The sequence below is a fragment of the Euleptes europaea genome, chromosome 19 (genome assembly GCF_029931775.1).
Source record: "Euleptes europaea isolate rEulEur1 chromosome 19, rEulEur1.hap1, whole genome shotgun sequence".
Lineage (NCBI taxonomy): Eukaryota > Metazoa > Chordata > Lepidosauria > Squamata > Sphaerodactylidae > Euleptes > Euleptes europaea.
The window spans coordinates 5,925,623-5,945,665 of NC_079330.1; the positions used below are offsets into that span (position 1 = coordinate 5,925,623).

General features: G+C 49.1%; 1 protein-coding gene across 1 annotated transcript in view; it reads left to right on the forward strand.

Moving 5' to 3' along the window:
• Nucleotides 1-306: 306 nt before the first annotated feature.
• Nucleotides 307-20,043, forward strand: part of TTLL10 (tubulin tyrosine ligase like 10) — a 38,589-nt gene continuing 18,852 nt past the window's right edge. The window contains exons 1-6 of the mRNA XM_056865512.1: nt 307-322; nt 691-880; nt 6,689-7,335; nt 15,019-15,113; nt 17,911-18,028; nt 19,185-19,353. Coding sequence (XP_056721490.1) covers nt 307-322; nt 691-880; nt 6,689-7,335; nt 15,019-15,113; nt 17,911-18,028; nt 19,185-19,353 — 1,235 coding nt within the window. The remainder of the gene's footprint in view (nt 323-690; nt 881-6,688; nt 7,336-15,018; nt 15,114-17,910; nt 18,029-19,184; nt 19,354-20,043) is intronic.

Consider the following 20,043-nt stretch of genomic DNA (forward strand, 5'->3'; position numbering starts at 1 on the left):
CCTCTTTACACACTGCTTTTCAATTGGCTGCATGCTTTCTGTGATGGAAACCAAGTTTGGGTGCCCCGCACATTCCATTATGCACGGGGATTTCACCCAAGCTGAGCTCATGGGAGAGGGAAGAATTGGGTTAACAAAGGAAAGGGAAGGTCCGGACATTGCGAGGTCATCTCTAATGGACGGAAAACTCATGCATAACTCCAAGGACAACCGAGACAGACCGGGGGCGAACGTGAGTGAAAGTCAACAACCGGTAAGAGTTTATTGCCAAGCAAACACCGTATTCTCCTTGAATGCTCTCCCAAGATGTATATTGCAAAAAGTAAAACTTACATTTATTCAAGTAGATTCTGTTCACGTTCAGGTTGCAGTCAAAAGGAAGAGAGAAGCCTAATCTAAGGAGTATTTTCCCTATCACAAGTGGCCAGCTCATCTGGCACTATGTGTATGGAAGTATGAGGGCATTATTTCTACAGGAGAGATCTGTAGAGATGTGTGTCTCCATGAAGAGCCAAATGGAGAGTGGGGAGAACAAAGAACACACAGAGAGAGGAGGGGTCAGGTTAAGACAAAGAGAGGGACATCCCATTCAAGGAGATAACACTTATACACACTTAGAGTGATGAAGCCCCCCCCCCCCTAATGGCCAGGCATGTTGAGTCGCTCGCTCCAACATTGTCCTTGTTACAGGGACCCGGCAACCCCATGACATCGTCCATGTGGAAATCTGGATGGGAGAAGGAGAACGCAGCCTCGGAGCCAGGTGGAAAGCAGGCAAAGCTCAGGTCTTTGACTCCTACAAGTTTGTCTCAAAGACTTACGGAAACATAGAGTACCACTTCAAGTCGATCGAAACATGGCTGCAAGGAGTCTGCATCAGGCAAGTGCCGCGGAGCGAGCGATTCTCAATGGGACGTCTTTTGACGATCCCCAGTGCCGTCCTGCAAGTGTTATATCACACACAAGCACAACGTAACAACCCACGTCAATATCATCCTTCCAGACCCTGTCGAAACCTCTCCGCAGTTGTTCCCAAAAGGAAAAGGAAATCTTAATTATCCCCCCCCCCCAATTTGCGAGTTCTACATTAACTGGCATTTCAAATGGCCCTTAACAACATAAGAAAAGCCATGCTGGATCAGACCAAGGTCCATCAAGTCCAGCAGTCCGTTCACACAGTGGCCAACCAGGTGCCTCTCGGAAGCCCACAAGCAAGACGATTGCAGCAGCACTATCCTGCCTGTGTTCCACAGCACCTAATACAATAGACATTCTACTCTAATCCTGAACAGGTATGCATCATGACTAGAATCCATTTTGACTAGTGGCCATGAATAGCCCTCTCCTCCATGAACATGTCCACTCCCCTCTTCAAGCCTTCCAAGTTGGCAGCCATCACCACATCCTGGGGCAGGGAGTTCCACAATTTAACTATGCGTTGTGTGAAAAAATACTTCCTTTTATCTGTTTTGAATCTCTTACCCTCCAGCTTCAGCAGATGACCCTGCGCTTTAGTATTATATGAGAGAAAAGCTTCTCCCTGTCCACCCTCTCCATGCCATGCATAATTTTATAGACCTTTTTTCCATTTGCACAGCCCTACCCTGGACTTCTATTTTGTAGGCTTAGGATTTGACTAGAGATGAGCAAACGTCCCCCCTTTTTATTCCTGTTTCTTTCTATTTTTAAAAATAGTTTCAGTTCCCTATGTTTCGTTCTTGGTTTTCTAGGTTCATTTGTGTTTGCGCGTGCTGTTCAGTTTCTACAGACAATTTATGCAGTATTGACAAACAGAATGGATGTCATTTATAATAATAACTGTAAAATGTATAATGTGGATGTATTGATACATTAACCACACTGAAGAATGTGAACGTTTGAGGGGGGAGATTTGATACGAGGGGACAGGTAATGATGTGGAAATAAAGAATATAAGGTTTGAGTTGCGCAAAACCCAGCAGAACTGAAACAAGAGTTTTTGGATCAGAATCATGTGTGGGTATAAAGGGCCATCAAGTCGCAGCCAACTTGTGGCGAACCCAGCAAGGGGCTTTCAAGGCAAGGGAGAAGCAGAGGTGGTTTGTCATGGCAGACTGGTATTGTTTTGCATCCAGGGGTTTGGACTTTACACCCCCCTCTGAGTGGTTTGACAGAAGCCCCCAAAGTGATCGTTGGTATTGGTCGCTGTATAATCCCTCCCACTGGCGGTGCCTCTGGAAACGGGCTACATTTCCTCCACCACCCCCACCCTGGCAGATTGTCTCCAGCTACTTGATATCGTCTGTCACCCCCTCCTTCCCGTTGACGTCCCGGCCTTCATCTGTGGATTGAAAATCAAAGGTGTCATTACAATTTCAAAGGCTCTTGCCTGAGCTGCAGTTTAGCCGTTGCGGCTCACAAAAGAGGTAACAAATTATGATCTGAAAAATTTGGTGGGAGCCAGGCCTTTCAGAAAGGCCAGTGAACCTGAACAGCAGCTGCAGCGGCCTCAAATGCCAAAGAAGGCGGCCTCGGCTCTCTTGCAGAAGAGCAGAAAGGCTGGCCTCCCCCCCCTTTGGCCGGTGCGCACACAATTGCATGCACTACATGTGCAACACAACCTCGCATATAGGCAAAGATGAGCGAAGCCTACCGTTCCATTTCTTTATTGTGCTCGAATTTCTCTCTTCTCTTCCATCCTTTTGTCCAAGTTCCATTAGGAGAATGTCTAAAAGGAGAATGTTCCATTAGGAGAATGTCTAAAAGTAATTAATTCTGGCTTCGGCTCATGTGCCATTTGCCATACCTTTCAGTTCCCTTCCCCCTTTTAGGCTACCAATGCACGCTGGTGCACTGGTAAAACCCTGCTAAGAAGCAAGATTGATCGTATACACGAGGGCATTAAGATTCTTTCAGTACTCCTTTGAACAATGAGCTTGTGTGCTCTTGCGCATGGGTAAAACACCCCACAAAAAGAATCTGGACACCCTATCATCAGAAACTGACACCCTCCGTGAGTGGTCATGCTTCATGATGTTGGTGCTATGTAACAGGACCAGTTTCCCAGACATGGAGCATAAGCGCTCGGGTACAGCATTCGATGCAAACACACGTGTATCGCATGCTTCAAAACCTGAGACAGAAAGTGTGTGTGGGAGGGTATCCTTTTTCTTATGTATGGAAATGAAGGCAATGCTTTATTTCTTTATTTTGCAAGTATCTAGACCACTTTCGCACCGTCTCTTGATTAAAATGGGCTCGGTCTTCCAGGAACCAGATGCCGTTTATTCAAAAGGGAATCGGATGCGCAGGATAACCAGTAGGCTAACACTTTTCAGGAAAAGACTGTCAGGTGGTTGAGATTCTGCGTACTGAACTTAAATACTCTGATTCACAGAGGAAGAATTCATATTTCTTATCTCAGTCACATTGACCCCAGAAGTCCCATTTCAATTTCATTCCCCTGTGGTGCCAATTCAAACCTGCAATTTTGGGCCTCTTTGCACTGAATTTTGTCCATTGAATACATGCATCTTTGACAATATTTTTGCGTCAATAAATCAGCATGATACGTATAATGGCATCTGTTGTGTCTATAAATGGCGTTATACATGGCATTATATTGGTAGGTGTATGGCACATAAATGGCATACAAACAAATGTACAAAACCATAAAGAAGGGGACAAAAAAAGAGAAAGGAAATTTTTTTTAAAATAAATGAAACGGGGAAATTTGGTTCATGCTTTCCAAGTACACGCTCTCTGCCCAGGGCACTTTTTGCGCACCGCGGTGATGCCCTAGGGCAGTATATGGGGCACGCAACCACACTGTGGCCCTTTGCATCACTTTGCTGGGGCTTTAAATGACAGTGTGATTGTGTGTGCATACACACACTTATGTCCCTGGTAGAAGTCAAGCCTGCTCATGAATGCAGGGAAAGCGTTCACCATTCTAGCAACGGTTCCTCAGCAACGGTTGCTGGGAGACCAGCCCTTGTTGATAGCACAGAGGACTGTCTTCGAGTCGGCCAGGGAAAAGCTGCCTTCGGATCCTGGATGCTCAGAGCTCTGGGGCCAAGCCGCCGAGACACTCCACGCTGCCGAGCGAGCGCAAAGCTTAAAAAAAAAAAAGGCACCCGCCGAGGAGCAGTCTCCAAGCCGCTTGCAAAAAGGGATGCGTGGCTCGCGTTAGACCATCTCCATGGCTCACCTGCAAGCCCAATACACTAAAGCTTTACTCAGACGTTTAGGGTACGCTGAGCAAAGGTTAGCTTTTCTGTTACTTTTCCTTCGCTTCTTAGGGATGGGAATCGGATTTTTGCAGGCCTTGACCCGAATCTTCCCCCTGTCGATTTCGCTCCTCCTTCGTGTGAATCAAATCCCCCAGCCTTTTTTTTTTTTTTTTTGCTGTTTCCGCGTGCTGAATTTTCATCATAAAACGAATGCATTTTTATTTGTGCGGCAGGAAATCAGCCCTATCCACAGAGGGGCCAGTATCCTATCCTGACCACCCCGGCTCAGTAAAGTATGAAGCCTTCCTCCAGCCTAAGGAGTCTTCCTCCATCAGTGGAAGAGCCATTTACATGGCAGCACGCCTCCGCGTTTTGCTGAGGCCGCTATATAAATCAAATGCGCTGGGGGTGTAAATTGCACAAACGAAGCCCACGGATCATCACAGCTAAGAACGAAAAATGGGCAAACCACTACCAACAGCCTGCAGAAACAAACAAAATGAAACTGGGCCGACGAGTCTGAGTCTATTCAGGGCAGGCCTTTTCGTTGCAGTCGGCATCTTACTGTTGCTTAGGGGTTAATACAAACGTGACACATAATGTAGGCATAATTCATTCATCCCATATTCTCCTCACAACAGCCCTGCGAGGTAGGTTAGGCTGAGAAACAACGACAGGGCCAAGATCATTCCTGTCAGCTCCATAGCACTTTGAGTCTAAGTCTCACCTGATCTAAGTCGGAGCCAAAACACTTTAACCACTCCCCCTGAAGCAGACAAACATCTCATTTATGGGGATCATCTTATTTTACCCTCAGATTGATCTTGCAAAGTAAGTCAGGCTGAAAGATAACTGAGCTCTCCCAGGGAAGACAGACACATGAACACATGAACTCCCTTATACCAGACCATTGGTCCATCAAGTTCAGTCTTGTCTACTCAGACTGGCAGCGGCTCTCCAGGGTCTCAGACAGAGGCCTTTTGCATCACCTATCCCCTGACCCTTTAGCTGGAGATGCCAGAGATTGAACCTGGGACCCTCTGCATGCCAAGCAGAGGCTCTACCACTGAGCCATGGCCTTTGAGTGGAGTTCTCAATCAGACCATCAGTCCATCAAAGTCAGTCTTGTCTGCTCAGACTGGCAGTGGCTCTCCAGGGTCTCAGGCAGAGGCCTTTCACATCACCTACCACCTGATCCTTTAGTGGAGATGCTGGGGATTGAACCTGGGACCTTCTGCATGCCAAGCAGAGGCTCTTCTACTGAGCCATGGCCCCTCCCTGTAGCTGAGCCACAAATTCAACCAGGAGGTTTAAATGAGACTCTCCATATCCCATCCTGCAGTGCTGGAGTTGATTTATGACTTGGGAGGTCAACCCTGCTCTCAGCCGGGAAAGTCGCAGGGTGACCTGGGGCCGGTTGCTGCCTCTCAATCTAACAAACTTCACAGGGTCATTGTGAGAATAAAGTGAGGATAAAAAAGAGGAATGTAGAACCACATATGCTGTTCTCCTTGGTGGATAATATACATACATGCACACTGGGATGAATACTGCAGTGGGCTCTTCATTCTGTCAGAAGAGTCTCTTGCATCAGGGGAAGGTTACCGTTGCTGGCATAAAGCGCCACCATTAGTGGAATAGAGCCACGGGACCCAACCCATACTTGCAAGGGAATAAACAAAACTACCACTAGTTCTTTCGGAGAGGCCTTCTCAAGTCAATTGTGGAACTCCCAGGATGTGGTGATGGCTGCCAACGTGGAAGGCTTTGAGAGGGGAGTAGACATATTCATGGAGGAGAGAGCTATCCGTGGCTACTAGTCAAAATGGATACTAGTCACAACGCATACCTATTCTCTCCACGATCAAAGAAGCATGCCTGTTATATGAGGTGCTGTGGAACACAGGCAGGAGAATGCTGCTGCGGTCATCTTGTTTGTGGGCTTCCTAGAGGCACCTGGTTGGCCACTGTGTGAACAGAAGGCTGGACTTGATGGACCTTGGTCTGATCCAGCAGGGCTTTTCTTATGTTATTTTCTTTTCCAGTCCCTGTGACACCAGAACCGAGTCTATCAAAAATAGACAAAATTCCCCTTAACTTTCATCTTCATGACTTAAAATTTGCCCTCATCAGTTAAAAATGCCCCCCCCATCCAATTATTAGTTGGATAATCTATCAATCCAATCAACTGAAGCTTACTCTCCCTATGATAATTTAGAAAATTGACATTATAAGACCATGGTTATGGATATATTGAGTTGGCCAAGGGGATGAATCGTTCTGGAGATGCAACAGCTGGTAAGCTGAACACTGAGGTCCAATGAGAAGCAATCTTGTATGCCTCAAGGGATTTTCACCCCTCCATCCCCCTTAGAGAAGATCAAATAATTGTCTTATTGACCTAGAAAGACATTCATTGAGGCGAAATGAGACAACTCTTGAACTAACTCTCAGGTGATCTTTGGTTCTTTTCACAGCCATTGTCCGGAGCATAAGTGGGCATCGGCTAGACCATTGCCCAGAAGGAAATCGATCTTCTCCCCTTTGAACAAGCAAGGGGAACTCGCCGAAGAGGATGCTGATGCTCAGAGAAGTACATCTGAGTCACCACGGGGAAACGAGAAAACGGCGCTCAAGGTAGAAAGCATGGAGGAATGCGCCAGTCACTGCGGACTGAGCACCAGCAAGCAAATGGAGGCCCTGGATCTACAGGGTCTTTCCAGAGAAGGTTCCCCGGTCTCCAGAAGAAATGACTCGAACCCAGATCACATGACAGAGGTCAGCCAAGGCCAATGTCAATCTTTACCCATAAGCACCCCCCTGGAGACTGGAGGTTTGAGCGCGGAAGGCAGTGGCACTTCGTTTGAGGGAAACGTGTCCCAAGAGAGAGGGTCTAAGGGGCAGCCTCTGGAGCCGGAACCGGTGGCTCAGGGCCAGCAGGCCGATGTGGGTGCTGCACCCTCGGAACCGATTCGGGACTTTGTCAACATGGCCAGAAAGTCCCGTTCCGCCTCCAAGGTCATCTCCAAGGGACTCTTAGTGGGTGCCAAGCGAAACAAGAAAGGCAGAGCCGGAATGCAGAGAATGCATCAGCACACGGATGGACCTCCATCAGCGGATGCAGGTGAATCTCAGAGCCTACTTTCTTAAAGGTGAACCCCGACAAAGCCATGCAGTTGCTCCTAACTAGGGCGGCCGTCCCTCCAATGTCTTCCATTTAGAAAGCATGGCCCCCTTTCGCCTCAGGTGAGCCTCCCCCCCAAAAAAACCGTTTCAGGTACACAGTAGAAGCTTCCGTGCCTGTACACCAAGGTAAACATATTTATGTATTTATTTTGCAACTCGTAGCCCGTCCTCCCCGGCCGAGGCCAGGCACAGGGCGGGTAACATCGTTTAAAATGCATTGGTAAGCAATAAAAAAATTAATAAATTCTAAGTTTAACACGGTAAAACGGTAACCCTCAAGCTCAAATCTCGAGATGGCGCCAAATTACACTCATATTGCTTCTTTTTTGAGCAAAGAAAGCAAAAGTCCTGATTTGACCAGAGTCCTTCTACATGGCTTCAAGTATGGTAGGGTTGCCAGGTTCCTCTTCGCCCCCCCCCCCCGGCAGGAGGTTTGGGGGGCGGAGCCTGAGGAGGGCATGGTTTAGGGCCCCGATTCTCATTGGGCAGTCCAACATTGGAACTCGGCACCTGTTTGCCAGCACCTCCCACCCCCAGGAGAGGATCGCAGCCAGACTAGCAAGCAGCCCCCAATCGCAGCAGCTGCCATTTGAAGCCCAAATTAATGCTTTGGATACACGGCAGGAAAAAAAGGGGATTGTTTTAATAATTAAGCACCGGGAGAGGGAAGCCCATCTCAAAACATAAAGGACAGGCGGGGGAGAGGCAAGGGAAGGCTGAGGCTTAAAAAGTGTGCGTCAGAAATATACAGCAGGCATGAAAGTTCACTTTTAATCTTGAAAGGGAAGAATCCTGGGGGCTCGTCTGCTTTGATCTGCTCCTTGGTTCGGCAATTACGAGCCCCCGTGTATTAGACAGAGACGGGGATGTGTCTCGACTTCATAAAGGGGCCCGCCTTATCGCGGCCCGAGATCGCCGTTGGGTGTTCTTCCCAGCAGGGTGAAGAGTTTCCAAATGGACTTGGGGTTCTTAAGAACGACAACAGAAGAAGGAGAAGGAGGAGAAGGAGACCCTGTGAGGTAGGTGGGGCTGAGAGAGCTCGAAGAGAGCTGTGACTAGCCCAAGGTCACCCAGCTGGCTCCATGTGGTGGGTTCTACTTCCTTCAGACCATGACATCGTCTGAAATAGCTCAACTCTGTTCCAGGAACAAACTTCTTAGGAGAGCCAGCAGGTGTAGTGGTTAAGAGCGGTGGTTTGGAGCGGTGGAGCCTGATCTAGAGAACCGGGTTTGATTCCCCTCTGCTCCACATGAGCGGCGGAGGCTAATCTGGTGATCTGGATTTGTTTCCCCACTCCTCCACATGAAGCCAGCTCAGTGACCTTGGGCTAGTCACAGCTCTCTTAGAGCTCTCTCAGCCCCACCTACCTCACAGGGTGTCTGTTGTGGGGAGGGGAAGGGAAGGTGATTGGAAGACGGTTTGATTCTTCCTTAAATGGTAGAGAAAGTCAGCATATAAAAACCAACTCTTCTTCTTCCTCTTCCCCAGCTCTACTACATAGCAGCCTCAGGCAGCCAATTTGGAGTGCCATTAAGGAGTTAAAAAAAAACAGGCATTACCACCAGTCTGAGCCTCAAATGCATCCAACCGCCATGGCTCCACTCCCGGTGCCAAAATTTCACATTCGCCCCGGAGCCAAAATTTCACATTCGCCTGTTTTCAAGCCAGGACCCCAAATCATTTTAAGTCTAGCCATTTCCTTGGTCTCCGACAGATTTACACCAACGAAGACTGGTTGTTTTCCTCGCTGCCGGAAAGATCCCATGCGGTGCCTTTGAAACAAATCATTGACAAGAGGAATATTTCTGAATATTTGAATCTGTCCAACTACCCAACAGGCCGGGGGTTTATTTTTCCCTTGCTTCATTTTTCAACGTTCTGTTGGGTAGGATTCATCAAACGCGAGATTCAAAAGAGCATCTCGTACGGCCGACGCAGCTGCAATTGTTCAGAAAACAAACAAAAAAAACCAACCCCAAGATTACTTTTTATACATATGGCACTGGCTTTATTTTCGTTCAGTGGGAGGTTGTTGGAAAGGCAGGATAAGAGTCTCTGTGAACTGGGCTTGGGTTCACACAACCAAAGCCTGTTTGTATCCAATCCAGATCTATACTTTGGGGGCCCAATTTGGGCTGGATAATTAATTCTACACTATCCATGTTCAGATTAGCTAAACTCATATTCTGGCCATTTTTGAAAAGTTTTCATGTCCTTCTGCGTCGAAGAAGCAATTAATTGAACGGGATAACATGCTTCTGTATATCTGCCCAGCAGCAGATTGTGGCCAATTCCACCACCACCACCACCCCACACACATTTTTGGCTTCTCTTTTCTGGTCATCTTCATTTAGGGATGTCCGAATTTCTCTTCCTTGGTGTCTCCAACCAGAAATCTCCACCTGGATTTCTCTTCCCCCTTGTGCGAAAGTTAACCCCCAAGTCTTCAATCACACGCCATTTCTTCATGCTGAATTTTCCCCATAAAACCTTGTGTTTCAATGAACAAGTACTATGTATCTGTTAGAAAGACAGCGTGGTGTAGTGGTTAAGGTGTCAGGCTAGGATCTGAGAAACCCGGGTTCGAATCCTTACTCTGCCATGGAAACTTGCTGGGTGACCTTGGGCCAGTCATACACTCTTAGCCTTTACCCTGGCAAGTATTTCGATGGGACACCACCAAGGAATACCAGGGGCGTGATGGGGAGGCAGGCGATGGCAAACCACCTCTGAATGTCTCTTGCCTTGAAAACCCTACAGGGAATGCCATAAGTTAAACTGTGAAAACCAAATGACTCAAACCCTTGACAAAAATGGAAATGAAACAGGTAACACTTGTCCCTATTGCTAGAGCCTCCTGGACCCTCTCTCACACCCAGAACCACCTTCTCTCATTCAGTCTGCAAAACACATTTATGCAGGGTCGATTTTGATGCTTTCTCAAAGCTCCTTTTTTAAATCTGACCTTTAAAATGCCTATTCACGGTCCCGATGCAAGATAAGAAAGTCAAACAAATTCCACCTCCCACTCGCCTGCTCCTTCCTTCGTTTGCATAGCCATTAGCAATCGTCGTTTGCATAGCTAACCCGCAGCTGTGATTCTTCATGCTTCCTTGAATGGATGCTTCGAGGCGGGGATGGAGCAAATAAAAAAGGTCGCGTTAAAGGGGCTCTTAAGACATGTGACGCAGGTATGTGCCGGCTTAGCAGTGACTTCTGGAATGACGGATCAGCGTGAAGAACTAAAAAATAATAATATGCGGGGCACTTCAGCCTGGAACGTGCTGCTAATTATGAAGCATAAACGGCCATTCTGTGTTCGATTTTAAAGACAGGCTCGGGGTTTCTCCAGCAGACCTGGGAAACACCTTTTTCCCCCCTCCACCTTCCTTTGGTACTGAACGTCTGTTCCGATGAAAAAGTTCTGAGGCACTCAAAGGTTTATTCGCAATTTTGTGATTGATTGGTCCCTATCAATCCACGTTGCATCCTTTCTGTGACTCGTTTTTAAAACTTTACTCTGTAAGCTCCTTGGGGCCAGAATACTGTTGTTATTTTGGGTCATTCTGCTCAACTTGTGAGGTGCCAAACGCATCGCTGATGGTCCGAGATGGGAAAGGCCCTCTTCCAACTCTTCATCCTAGCAGTAGCGTCAGGGTCTGCCTCCTCCCTCTCTCATGGGGCTTGGAATTCCCCCTTCCTCCTCCCATCCCTTTACGTGCCCTGTACCACTTCCAAATTATTCTTCCACCCCCTCTTCTGTTTCTAGGATAGCTAACCTCCAGGTGGTGGTTGGAGATCTCCTGGGATTACAACTGATCTCCAGGGGACAGAGGTCAGTTCCCCTTGAGAAAATGGCTGCTTTGGAAGGTGGACTCTATGGCATTATATCCCATTGAAGTCCCCTCCCCAAATCCTGCCCTTCTCAGGCTCCACCTCCCCCCAATCTCCAGGTATTTCCCAACCTGGAGCTGAAGGCAGGGAAGAGGGCAGGGAGCTGTTCCTGTTGGCAGCAGAGGATAGGACTCGTAATAATGGGTTTAAATGGAGGGTGGAAAGGTACCGGCTGGATATTAGGGAAAAAATTTATACAGTAAGAGTTGTCCGACCGTGGAATCAGCTCCCCTCCACTGGCAGTCTTTAAGCAGAGGCTGGACAAGCACTTGTCAGGGATGCTCTAGGCTGATCCTGCATTGAGCAGGGGGTTGGGCTAGATGGCCTCGATGGCCCCTTCCAACTCTGTGATTCTTCTATGATTCTATGAACCCTATCTGTTTCCACCTGGGCAGCCAGAGGAGACAGCTCTCAACAGTCCAGGGCAGAGTCTTGGGTGTAGGGTTGCCAGGTCCCTTTTTGCCACTGGTGGGAGGTTTTTGGGGCGGAGCTTGAGGGGCGTGGTTTGGGGAGGGGAGGGGCTTCCATGCCATGGAGTCCAATAGCCGAAGTGGCCATTTTCTCCAGGTGATCCGATCTCTGTCGGTTGGAGATCAGTTGTAATACCAGGAGATCTCCAGCTAGTACCTGGAAGCTGGCAACCCTACCTGGGTGGCCGGTAACCTTAGCGAAAGTCCAAGGGAGTGACATCACAGCCTCCCCATTATGAGCCGGGCCAGGCAGCTTCGAGAGGACCCATGGCTTCACGGCGGGAAGATTCACCACCAACTCCCCTGGCACAACAGATCTGCAAGAAAAGGCTTTTTAGCTTTCCGCCCTTCTTAGTTCTCCGGAGACCAACTTGCTTCTCAGGTGAGCCCCTCTCCCTCAGAAGGGCCTGGCCGGGAGGGAGGGGTGTCCTTGCCTGAGCCAACCACCAGTTTCATCTTGGATGAGAGCTGGCTCGGCTCCAGATTGGCCATGCAAAAATATCCGGGAGACAGTGGAAAAGGGAGGCAGTCACTCACCTGCCCCAGCTCTTGGCCAAGGCAAAAAGAAGGAGAGCCCTACAAATTTGCCAGGATGACCAATGTATAGGGTGGCCAGGTCCCTCTTAACCACCGGGGCGAGGTTTTTGGGGCGGAGCCTGAGGAGGGCGGGGTTTGGGGAGGGGAGGGACTTCAGTGCCATAGAGTCCAATTGCCAAAGCAGCCATTTTCTCCAGGTGAACTGACCTCTGTTGGCTGGAGACCAACTGTAATAGGAGATCTCCTGCTGCTACCTGGAGGTTGGCAACCCTAGCAGTGAAAGCCGGTGGATAGGGTCGCCAAGTCCCTCTTTGCCACTAACGGGAGGTTTTGGGGCGGAGCCTGAGGAGGGCGGGGTTTGGGGAGGGGAGGGACTTCAAGGCCATAGCGTCCAATTGCCAAAGCGGCCCTTTTCTCCAGGTGAACGGATCTCTATCAGCAGGGGATCCGTTGTAATAGCAGGAGAGCTCCAGCTAGTACCTGGAGGTTGGCAACCCTCATTCCAGCAGCTCTCCAGGTCCCACCTGGAAGAGGGCAGCCCTACCACAGAGGCTGCGTAGCACTACGCGCTCCAGAACTAGAAGTGGCCTTTGGAGAGATGTTTACAAAACCAGGATTTCTGGCATCCCTGATAAATGGGAATAAAGAAGGAACAGTCCAGCACCAAAGAGGCCGTTTCTCTTTCTTTCGAGATTTCAAAAGCTTTTCCCTTTCCTTCCTTGGGAGCCAGCTCTTGCTTAAAAGGCCGGGCCCAGCTCTCGACGGCAGGAAAATATTTCTTAATTAAGCAGCAAGAGGCTCTTGGGAGCGCTAATGAGAGGTGTGCGGGAACCACTCCTGGTCAGAAGCCGGCATTAATTAATGCGCCACCCAGGAGCAAGGGGGAAAGGAAGCCCGGGAGATGCTGGATGCTTTGCTCAGAGAAGGTGGCTATCGAAATGGCCCTGGGTTGGGTTACGTCATGCCCCACATCTCCTGCTCAGAATCCTGTCCCGTCAGTAGGGTTGCCAACCTCCAGGTAGTAGCTGGAGATCCCCTGCTATTACAAGTGATCTCCAAAGGGGGGTAAGGGTGGAGAGCCAGCAGAGGAGAACTAACTTCTGCCAAGTCAGACCATGGGCCCATAGATTCCAGGATTGTCTGCTCTGATTGGTAGCAGCGTTCCAGGGCCTCAGGCAGGGAAAGGTCTTTCTCTACGGTTGCCAGCCTCCAGGTACTAGCTGGAGATCTCCTGCTATTACAACTGATCTCCAGCCGATAGAGATCAGTTCCCCCGGAAATAGGGTTGCCAACTGCCAGGTAGCAGCAGGAGATCTCCTGCTAATTCAACTGATCTCCAGCCGATAGACATCAGATCACCTGGAGAAAAATGGCCGCTTTGGCCATTGGACTCTATGGCATTGAAGTCCCTCCCCTCCCCAAACCCCACCCTCCTCAGGCTCCGCCCCAAAAATCTCCTGCTGGTGGCGAAGAGGGACCTGGCAACCCTACCCGGAGAAAATGGCCGCTTTGTCAAATGGACTCTATGGCATTGAAGTCCCTCCCAAAAACCTCCCATCGGTGTCGAAGAGAAACCTGGCAACCCTATCCATCACACATGAACACATGAAGCTGCCCTATACTTGAACAGACCATCGGTCCACTAAGGATGGTATTGGCTACTCAGACTGGCAGCGGCTCTCCAGGGACCCTAGCAGAGGTTTTTCACATCCTCTACCACCTGGTCCTTATGTCTAGAGATGCTGGGGATTGAACCCAGGACCTTCTGCATGCCAAGCAGAGGCTGCTCCACTAAGCCACGGCCCCTCTCCAAATTTTGTTCACGTGAACACACGTGAAGCTGCCTTATACTTAATCAGACCATCGGTCCACTAAGGATGGTATTGTCTACTCAGACTGGCAGCGGCTCTCCAGGGTCTCAGGCTGAGGTCTTTCACATCATCTACTTGCCTAGTCCCTTTAATGGGAGATGCCGGGGATTGAACCTGGGACCTTCTGCATGCAAAGCAGAGGCTCTCAGCCAAAGCCTCTTTCCCCAAGGGACTTCTCCACACTAGGACATTAATTATTATTATTAAGAATAATAAATATTATTTAGATATACAATTGTAATATAACAGTTCTTGAGGGCAATCTGGGTCACATACTTTATCTCAGTAATTTTGTACATCAACCCTGTGAGGTAGCCCATATTACAGAAATGAGGCTGTGACTGAGAATTGCTTGTGGCTGAGGTGATATTTGAACTTCCAGGTATGCAGATTTTAGCCACCACACTAGCTGTGTTTTTTTTTTTAAAGTAATAAATCCTACTCCTTATTTATGGTCTTGTTTTCTGAGAAAGAAATCCCCCCCTTGCCTTTGTAGACCATCCCCTAATAGATAAGTTTAGAATAAGGTCCCAGAACAAGAGACAAAGAACAAAAAACAAGAAACAAGAAACTGCCTTATCCTGAATCAGACACTTGGTCCATCAAGGTGAGTATTGTCTACTCAGACTGGCAGCAGCTCTCCAGGGTCTCAGGTGGAGGTCTTTTCATGCCCCCCACTGCCAGACCTTTTAAAACTGGAGATGCTGGAGATTGAACCTGCGGCCTTCTGCATGCCAAGCAGATGCTCTGCCGCTGAGCCGCTGGCCCTTCCCGAAGAGGGGGTGTACCCCACTCAACCCTCTGTGCGACACCTCGCACACACTCTTATCTAAGTGCTCTGGCTTCCAGGATGGATAGATGAACGATCTTTAGAAAGCCGTGGGAAAGCCGCCGCCCTCCGCTTAGGCTTCCAGTGGAACCCGCTGTACTCTGAAACAGGTGAGGTGCGCCGGCGGGGGGTGGGGGGACGACCACGGTGGAAAGGCACAACCCGGCGAGGGGATACAAATGAAGTCCATACTCCATGGGAGAAGGCAGCTGAGAAGGGAACCACAGCTGTCTCTTGGGAGTGGATTAGAGCCCCGAGTGATAACCAGGATCCACGCATGAACACATGAAGTTGCCTTCTGCTGATTGAGACCCTTGGTCCCTAAATCAGGAACTTCCCAACCTGAAGCTTGCAACACTAGCCCCAGGTGGTGCTTTAAATTTAATGTGCATGCATCTGCCCTAGAGCAAAGATGTATTGTCCCCCAAAGAAACATCTGCCTGGCAATAAGGTGCCATAAATGTCTGTGGCCATTTATGCTTGGCAATTAGCAGTGTGTTCCAGGCTGAAGTGCCCCACATTTTTTGTTGTTGAGTTTTTCACCCCGAACCGTCATTCAGGAACCGTCACATTTCTTAAGAGCCCCTTTAACGTGACCTTTTGTGTTTGCTCCTCCCCTGCCTCGAAGTATCCCCTGAAGGAAGCATGCAAAATCACATAGCCGTGGGTTAGCTATGCAAACGGCAGTTGGGTAATGGAAGGAAAGAAGGAGCAGGCGAGTGGGGGTGGGTGGGTGGAATTTCTCCTTTTGCGTCGGGACCGTGAATAGGCATTTTAAAGGTCTATTTAAAAGAAGAGCTTTGAGCCAGTATCAAAATTGACCCTGCATAAATGGCCTGTGAGTTAACTACCAATTCAGTTTCTTGAAAGCCTCGCTGGGAAACACGGCAGCCCCATGGCGGGAGAATTTTTAGTTCTCCCCTGGGTTCTTGAATTGGAATTTCCCTGCCTGCTCTACTCACCAAAAGCAATGACCAGGAAATGTACTTAATGGAACATAGAGCATGCATCAGAAAACTTTTACATAGAACACAAATGTTATGATAGTGAACCAGACAGATCTATTAAGCTTACAGGAAAAAATCTTCTGCATATCACACCTAATCCCATCAAGCCTGCTATTCACATTTACATACTGTTCCTCTACTTAAAGACCGATGGATTCACATTCTAGCTGTATCTGAAGAAGTGAGCTGTGGCTCACGAAAGCTCATACCCTACCAGAAAATATTTTTGTTAGTCTTTAAGGTGCTACTGGACTCTTGCCCTTTTTGACTAGGAAAATATAAAGCAAGGAAAGAAACAGTACTCAACTTCAATATTCAAGGCAGAATTTAACCAACCCACATATACACAGACAAACAGTTATCAGAGATCTCTGGATCACTCTAAGGAAAGATGGCTACAGCCTAATTTCTTTCCCCAGAATGATGATGAGCAGGGATCTCGCGAGACTTTTTAAAGGCTAAACCATGGGAAAGAGATCTTTACAATAGCCCTTCTCACAAACTCTCCGGAGATGGGCCTGTGCTCTGAAACTTTCTGTTCCTGATATGTTGAAAAAGTCCTTGACAATTGTCTGCTTGTGAAACCTGTGTGCCTAAGTAAATTCCCTCATTCAGCAGGATCATTTCGTTGCTGGTTCAGAGGCTCCCCGGAAAGGAATTTCAAGCACCTATTTCCTAGTAATGTAATTTCTTCCAAGATCATAGGCCCTAATTTGAAGATGGGGTCAGACTAGAAGCAGCTGAAGGCTAAAAGCCAGAGTCAGGCCTTAATATGACTTTTAAAGTATGAGTTAGAGCCTATAAATGGTTCTTTCTTAACACAAACTAGTAATATGTTTTAATACTAAAGAATTCGCACCACACCCCATTGACCGGGGAAGGCTGGCCAAGACGCTGATAGCTAACAGTCCACTTTAAGATGAAGCCTCCCATCTCAGCGAGAAATCTCCCTCCCTCTTCTCGGTCCCCGCTCTTTGGGCTTGCGTTGGGTTTTTTTTGCCTGCAGAAGGGCCCTTAAAGCTTGCTCAAGACTCAGCACAACGGCATCAGAAACCCAAAACCATCCCTGAGAAATATTAGAGATAAGCTTATGTAGGGGAAAGGGGATCCTTTGCAAAGTATACAGCACCCTCAGGTCTCATTTGCTAGCAGCCACCCTACAAACACCCAGCCCAGAGCAGCATTTCCACCCTACTGAACAGCATCCCAACTTTTATACCTGCCCAAGCTCCACCCCCCACCCCTCTCCAGCCTTGCCATTGGCTCCTTTCAGCTCTCCTTCTTGGATGGCTCACTGGGTCCTAACGCCCCTCTCATTTCGTCCCTTCTTCCTAGCTTCTGCAGGGCAGACGTGACTAAAAGAGCGGAGCTGCTGTCCTAGCTTGCTGGTTTTTTAGCCTCCCGCGCTGCAAAGGAAGCTCCTCCGCCTTTTGTAGCCCACTCCCACGCAGAAGGGCTCTGTGGAGCTTTACTCCTAGGAAAGCGTGCCTAGTTTTGCAAAGAGGGGGAAGCAAAAAGCGCACTTTCCTTTGTTAAAGGAACGGGATACGGCCAACAGCCAGGAGGGCTGTTCCCTTCGTGCTCAGCTGCGTGGCCTTCTTGGAGGCCTCTGGGTACCCCCTCTGGGCCATCCAGGTCAGGGCAGAGTTTGCTTTTTAAAGGCAGGGTTAAAAAAAACCAAGCCAGCAACACCTGAACAGAGAGCCTCAGTCTGAGAGCTCAGGTAACCGAGCCCAGAGCCAATTAGCTACCATCCTGGCTGAGCCGGCGAGGAGGTTGCAACTCCTCCCTGGGGGGCTGGCGGTTGCTGTAAGCCTTTCCCCCCGTAATTAATTGGCCCGATTCTCTTTCCTGGCCTCCGGAGAGCTGAACCGCCCTCCCTGTGTGCTCCGTGAAACCCAATAGGCTTTGGGCGGGCTCGTGAACATCTGTCGGCAGAGCCAGGACGGCGAGCGCGGTGCCGCGATCCGTCTGCTTCCTCCAGGCAGGCGTCCGTCGGCTCGTTCGGAGCCAGAGAAGGCCTGTAAAGCACGGATCGATTCGTCCGTGGGATTCGTTATGCAGATGGACGGCGCTGCCTTGGACTGAGCCGGGCCAGTGGCGGCCTGTTGAAGCCGGTGCGCTGGCTAACGGTGGCCCCCCAGAGACTCAGGCAGCGGTCTTGCCTAGCCTGGCGCAAGATCCTTTATCATAGTTTTTATGGTTTGGCCATAGAGATTCCAGCGATTCCTAGAGCTACCCTAAGGTTACTGACAGTGCAACCCTAAATCAAGTTACACCCTTCTAACACCATTGACTTCAATTGACTTAAAAAGGTAACGGTCCCCTGTGCAAGCACCGGGTCATTCCTGACCCATGGGGTGACGTCACATCCCGACGTTTACTAGGCAGACTTTGTTTGCAGGGTGGTTTGCCAGTGCCTTCCCCAGTCATCTTCCCTTTACCCCCAGCAAGCTGGGTCCTCATTTTACCGACCGCGGAAGGATGGAAGGCTGAGTCAACCTCGAGCCGGCGACCTGAAACCTACTTCTGTTGGGATCGAACTCAGGTCGAGAGCAGAGCTTTTGACTGCAGTACTGCAGCTTACCACTCTGCGCCATGGGGCTCTTCAGAAGGGTATAACTCTGCTTAGGATTGCAGTGAGTGGGTTTTAGGGCTGAATCGGGCTTTGAACCCAGATCTCCCAGGATCTAGACCGGCACTCTAGCAACTTCCAGCACACCGGTCTTCCCTCCCCACAAATAAGCCATAACCTAGATACATATAGCTGAATGAAATGTAATTCTTTTCAACCTGTGCCCTTAGTCTCACCTTTATCTTCTGTGTGTGTGTGTGTGTAAAGTGCCTTCAAGTCGCAGCCGATTTATGGCGACCCCTTATGGGGGTTTCAAGGCAAGAGACTAACAGAGATGGTTTGCCAGTGCCTTCCTCAGCACAGCAACCCTGGACTTCCTTGGTGGTCTCCCATCCAAATACTAACCAGGGCTGAGCCTGCTTAGCTTCTTAGATCTGACGAGATCAGGCTAGCCTGGGCCATCCAGGTCAGGGCTGCACCCCCATTAATTGTCTCTCCTGTGTCAAATGTTAGTCTGTAGGCTCCTTGGGGCAAAGATATTTCTCTCTCTTTGTTGTTGTTGCTGGAGCATTCCCTTAAACACTTCCCTTCCTTTCCACACCAGGTGTTTCTAACTCAGCCGAAGGGGAGCTGACGAATGAAACCCAGTCCAAAGGGAACAAAGCCATCCAGAAAGCATCGCTACGAATGAACCCTCCCGAAGAAAAGAAGCCAGAAGAAGCTCCTGGGCCGGGGCCATTCTTCTACATCGGGGGAACAAATGGCGTCGACATGTAAGGATGGTCAGAAGGGGAATGACCGTCGTTCCCTCTAGGGCCCTGTTTCCACATCAGTGGGTACGAACGCTTCCCAAAGTCTCCCCATTCTTTGATTTTGGAGTTTGGAATTACCAGGTCTGGTTTCCGACCAATGCATCTGGAATCCTGAATTGTTTGGTTACGTGGTTCCAAGTTCCAGTACCCATTTCCAAGTTTTGTACTTTGCCCTATGGATGCCCTACCATTTGCTGTTGCTCCAGCAAATTTGCAAATTCCCTCCCCGCCCTTATTCAGCAATCGTGTCCGCATTGACGCAAAAGAGTCACCTGGATACGATTGTACAGACAACGGTGTCCGCATTTATTTTGTGTGTGGTGTTGTATCAAGGCACGGGTCAGCAAGCGTGCATCAGTGAAACACCACACATAAAGAGAATAATCATGCAATTGTATGCACATCACGGTCCCCCTTTTGCAGTGTTTTAGCAGCGCATACATAGAAGGGAGAAACTATACATAGGCAGCCTGAACTGAGGTCCCTTCCTTTCCCCAAACTCCACTCTCCCTAGGCTCCACCCCCAAATATCCAGGAATTTCTCAACCTAGAATCGGTAGCCCTATATGGATAACTAGGGTTGCCAGATCCTGGTTGAGAAATACCTGGACATTTTGGGGGGGCGGAGCCTGAGGAGGGCGGGGTTTGGAG